The sequence below is a fragment of the Clupea harengus genome, chromosome 15, assembly GCF_900700415.2.
Source record: "Clupea harengus chromosome 15, Ch_v2.0.2, whole genome shotgun sequence".
Taxonomy (NCBI): Eukaryota; Metazoa; Chordata; class Actinopteri; order Clupeiformes; family Clupeidae; genus Clupea; species Clupea harengus.
In genome coordinates, this window is record NC_045166.1 from 19,950,456 (window position 1) to 19,955,903 (window position 5,448).

Below are 5,448 nucleotides of genomic sequence, written 5' to 3' on the forward strand. Positions count from 1 at the left end.
TTGTTGTGTTGTTTGTCTTTGTTTGTTTGTTTATTTTTTCTGCTGCACCAAAGGTCTGAGTCTTGATCTGAAAGAAAAACACAGAAGGGAGAAATGGTCAATCAGATGATCTAAGATGATCTAAGAATTTCTATCGAAGGCTTCGGAAGGAGCTTGTAAGGATGATGCTGTCATCCTGACACCAAACACTACATTCAGAGTCATTGCTTAAGGGTTCCACGGAGAGGCTGATTCTGGCTGAAATCCTGCTCCACGTCAAACAGATCCACGTAAAATCTCAGCCAGACCTGTTCTCTGCACGGTTGCTACATATGATTGTTCCATGCACTGTGTGTTTGATGGTGCACTCATCTGACACACTGTGTTTAGTGCTCTGGGGTTTAGAGTATTTGGAGTGATTTAGAGTTTTGTTTGCCATACTACTGTCATACTGCTTACAACTATTCAGTTCTTGAATTATTTTTATTATTTTGGGCTTTTTTGCCTTTAATCGATAGTGCAGTGAAGAGTGGGACAGGAAATGAGAGGGAGAAGAGGTTGGAAGTGGACAGGAGAAACGACATCGGGCCGGAATCGAACCCGTGTCTTCCATGGGCGTCAAGCCCCAAATGTGGTCGGGGCTACTGCTTGCGCCACAGTGCCCCCCAGTTCTTGAATTAGACTTGAATTTGTCACCATGACACAGGCTGGTCTGATGAAGCACTTTAAGACAAAGTTTTTACATAGTAATTTCAACCTGTACCTGGTAAGGTACAATGACAATAGTGTGTGCGCATGTGTGTGTGTGTGTGTGTGTGTGTGTTTGAGTGTGTCTGTGTGTGAGGGATGGAGAAAGGGGGGAAGCATGATGTGGATCCCAGTGATAAATAATTACTTGCAAATGAGTGTCTGCTGTGGTTACTGGGCTTTAGCAGTAGAGAGTGTGTGTTGTGTGAGTGTGCAATGTGAGTGCCATCATTGTGAGAAGTGTGTGTGTGGCTGTGTGTCACCACAGATGTACCACCACAAAAATGTGGACACACAGATAACCGGTCAGTGACACACAAGCTGAAATACTCTTTTTAAAGCTGAGCTGCGTGATGTTGACATTTCTGGATGACTTTCGTCAGATGAGTCAGACAAGTCCTTACAATGTGCAGCACACATCACAAACAACTGACAGGTTGAGATGACAAAAAGGGTGTTTATGATTGGTTGATGCAATGTTGAAACTTTATTTAGTTTGCTTTATTTTTCTTTCCCACTTTCCAGAGACATCTCAATGGATGCATTGAGCTGGAGTAGTGTCTGTATCTTTGTGCTTTTAAAACACAGTTTTCTCAACCCCACAGTGCAGTAGGCTGAAGAATAAGTGAAATGAATGGAAAGCTAGCTAGTGAATTATGAAAGTAAAGCAAGCTAATTCAGTAGTCACATTCTTGGTGGTTAGCTGATGTAGGTCTACTTTAGCCAAATTTACCCAAACCCATATACAATGGGTATATTTTTTACGAATATCTGAATGAAAAAAAAAAAGAATGAAGAAAATGTATAAAGAAGAAAATAAAGAATACATGGACACAGATTTAATGTGTAGTAACACACTGCCACCAGTGGTGGCGCTGCATGTACATACCTGCTCATGTGCCAACCTCCCTGCCAATACTGCCCCTCCCTCTCAGCCTGGCACCCAGCTCTGGCTGCCAGCCTTGGTGCCGTTGAGGTTGCCAACCACAGGGTTGAGGTTAACGGCGTTCTGCACGGACAACAGCGCGTCGAAGTTGGCGGACACCAGCGCGTCGAAGTCCAGGCCATCGGCGTCCATCAGGTCACTGTTGATGATGGAGTCCACGTCGCACTCCAGGCTTCCGCTGAAGATGTCCAGGTCCAAGTCGGAGGGGAAGACCTCAGAGCCCAGAGAGGGGGGCAGGCACATGCCCAGACCCATACTGCTGCCATTCAGGCCGTTGAAGAGCGACGCAGTGGAGGCCTCGCTCAGCTGGACCAGGTGCTGCTTGGTGGAGGCCAGGTTGTTGACGTCGTTGGCCTGGCTGAGGTGCCCGTTACTGGGCATGGATCGGAGTGAACCCTTGGTGTTGCCCCGGTGATGATTGTGGTGGTTGTGCTGCTGCTGGTGGAGGTTCTGTTGGTGGTGCTGGAGGTGACTGTTCTGGAGCTGGCCGCTGCTGCCATTGAGCCCGGCGCCGAATGATGACATCATGGGGTCGTTGCGCAGCAGCAGGAGGCCGCTGAGTGAGCCTCGGCCTGTGCGGGGGGTCTGGGAGGTGAGGGCGGAGCTGGCCTGCGAGATAAGCGGGTCGGACTGGGTCATCATGACGTCACCGTGGCTGTGTGGGCCCAGCGGGTCGGCGTTGAGCAGCTCCTGCAGCGTGGCGTTGGCGAAGCGCAACGAAGACGAGGAAGAAGAGGAGGAGAACGACGCCGCCTTGTTCTCCTGGATGGTCTGCATGGGCGACTGCCGCAGGGAGCCGCTTGGAGGCACGAACAGGGAGGAGGCGAACGAACCGCCAACGCTGTTGCCCCCACTTCCTGCTGGGGAGGGCGACAGGCTGCCCCCAGGGGAGGTTACGGCAGGCGAGCTCTTCGGGCTGAAAGAGAACCCCCCCGCCTTCAACCCCCCCGCCTGCTGGGAGGATGCTGATGCTGTCACTATGGCGATGTTGTCCATGATGTCGTCCAAGAGGTGGTCGGTGAGGCCGTCGTTGAGGTTCATGGTTCCGGCCAGGTCGGCTAGCCGAGGCAGGTCGGCTAGCCGAGGCAGCTCGCTTCCTCCGCCGAGCTTGGACGAGGAAGAGGAGGACGAAGGCGGGGACAAGCTGCTGGGGCTGGAGTACAGCATTGGCGAGAGGGGTGGGAGTTCGTCGTCCGGCACCTCGTCCAACTCTGTGTTGGCCAAGATGGGCGACAGGCGGCCGCTGAGCGTGCTGGCGTTGGAGTTGGTGCGCGACCGGAAGTCGGTCCAGCAGGAGTCCAGCTCGTCGCTGCTGCGGGACATCGGGCTGCCCGGCCACTTGGACAGCCCGTTGATCCCCCCGCTCTCCCCCGCCCCGCCCTCCCCGGCCGCCGCCACGGCCGCCTGCAGGGCTGCCTTCTTCTTGGCCGCCCGTCCGCGCGCGCTCTTGGTGTACTTGTTGCCGTTGTCCATGGAGACGGCGCGTCGCCGCGGCGCCTTGCCCCCGCGTCCACCCTCAGGGTTGAGCATCCACCAGGAGCTCTTGCCGGTGCCCTCGTTCTGGACACGCACGAAACGGCTATGCAGGGACAGGTTGTGTCTGATGGAATTCTGTTCAGAGAGAGAGAGAGAGAGAGAGAGAGAGAGAGAGAGAGAGAGAGAGTACAGGTTTAATGGAGTATAGAGCAGACAAGAGGCATGACACTTTAGTACACTACTCTATGTCTGTGCAGTTGAAGGAGTGTGTGTGTGTGTGTGTGAGTGTGTATTCTTGTGTGTAGATGTGTGCAGATCAGTATGGGACAGCAATAGCAGAGATGAACAAACAAATGACACATTTACACTGACGCTAAATGAGTGTACGAGTGTGTGTGTGTGTTGTGTTTCCTAATGTGTTGGTCCACACATGCAGAATCTCTTTTGGTTGTCATTCTTAGACCATCAGTCATTACAGTTTCCTTCACTGAACCAGTGAGCCACAGAGGAAGAAGAAAGGAAAAACTTTTGTGTGTGGGTGTGTTTGTGTGTGTGTGTGTGTGTGTGTGTGTGTGTGTGTGTGTGTGTGTGTGTGTTTGTTTGTGTGTGTGTGTGTGTGTGTGTATGGAGTGATAATGGCTTTCCAATGTAATTAGCCCAGTCAGAAATCAAACCAATCAGATTAAGAGGTGTTCAGAGAAAAGGACAGGAAGAACTAAAAGACAGAGAGGCCCTCTTCAAAGATGGCTGTTTAGTCATCACAATCAGCATGGCACTGATGATGAGGGCACAAAGCACAGGAATGAGAAAGAGCAAGATGTGTGTTTGTGTGGTGCTAATTCTTTATTCACACCTCACACACATCTTTCTACCTTTATCTTTCTCTACTTCACGCTCTCTCACCATCTCTCCCTCCCTATCTTTTGCTCCCTCTCTCTTTTTGTCTGTCTTTCTACTTCTCTCTCTCTCTCTTTTCTTCTCTCTCTCTCTCTCTCATCCGCAGCCTTTTATTCCATTTATCAATTATACAACACAGCACACAAAAGGCCAGTAGAACACCCTCTGTAACTATGCTCTTTGAATGATACATCTGAGTCACTCGGCCTATTGATCACACACACACACACACACTCACACACACACACACACACACACACACACACACTGTTCACAGGGACAAACAGGGAATGGGTACTCACGAGTGTGTGTATGTGTGTGTGTTTGTGTGTGTGTGTGTGTGTGAATGGATCCTTGTGAATGAAATGCAGAGAGCCCCAGACTATCTGAGACAAACTGAACTGATCTCTCAAGCTGAGTATGTTTCAGAGCTTGATCATGTTATCGTCCTCTCTGAGAGTTATTCATATGTGTTAACGACAGCTAATGCAGTGACGTAGTTTGAAACAAGTGACTAACACACCACCAGGTGTTAGCAGATGTCGTGCCTATGTCATTTCACACACACATAGAAAAACACATACACATACACACACACACACACACACACACACACACACACACACACACACACACACACACACGGTCACACTTTCACATACAGTTCCAAGATCACTGTGTCCACTAGTACAGTTAAGTCCTGAACAGGCACAGGCACAGGCACAGGCACACACACTACCAACTCAGAGGAGAAGAGCACGTCCTGTGTTTGATATAATCAGCAAAACCAGAGGAAGAGTCTGTCTAGCCAGAGCACGCACGCACACACACACACGCACACACACACACACACACACACACACACACACACACCTACACACACACACACACACACACACACACACCCACAAAAACACGCACACACAAACACACAAATACATACACACACACTTTGGCCCAAGTACAGTTCTGGACGTCCTTCTATTTTCTTTTTGTTTTGTTTGTTCTGCACTTAGATGGATGGATGTGGGTTTTCCTCCCCTAGGATTTAAGGACTTAAACAACCCAAAACACACACACTCACACACACACACACACACACACTCACACACGTACACACAGATACAAACACATGCACGCAAACACTAACTGGCACACAACAGAGCGAGACAGGAGGAGAGGGGGAAAAGGCCCAGGAAAAACACAGGATTGTGTAGTCATACACAAAAACATCTGAGAGAGAGGGAGGGAGGGGGCGAGGGGAGGAGAGAGAGAGAGAGAGGGAGGGAGAAGAAGAGAGAGAGAAGGAGGGAGGGTGGGTGCTGGGGGGAGAGAGAGAGAGAGAGGGAGGGAGAAGAAGAGAGAGAGAAGGAGGGAGGGTGGGTGCTGGGGGGGAGAGAGAG

General features: G+C 50.5%; 1 protein-coding gene across 1 annotated transcript in view; it reads right to left on the bottom strand.

Moving 5' to 3' along the window:
* foxo3b (forkhead box O3b) overlaps positions 1–5,448 on the bottom strand; it is a 44,018-nt gene continuing 38,570 nt past the window's right edge. Inside the window, exons 3-4 of the mRNA XM_012832062.3 lie at positions 1,616–3,283; positions 1–67 (exon numbers count right to left, since the gene is read on the bottom strand). Of these exons, the coding sequence (XP_012687516.2) occupies positions 1,658–3,283 (1,626 nt within the window). The 3' untranslated portion in view covers positions 1–67; positions 1,616–1,657. The remainder of the gene's footprint in view (positions 68–1,615; positions 3,284–5,448) is intronic.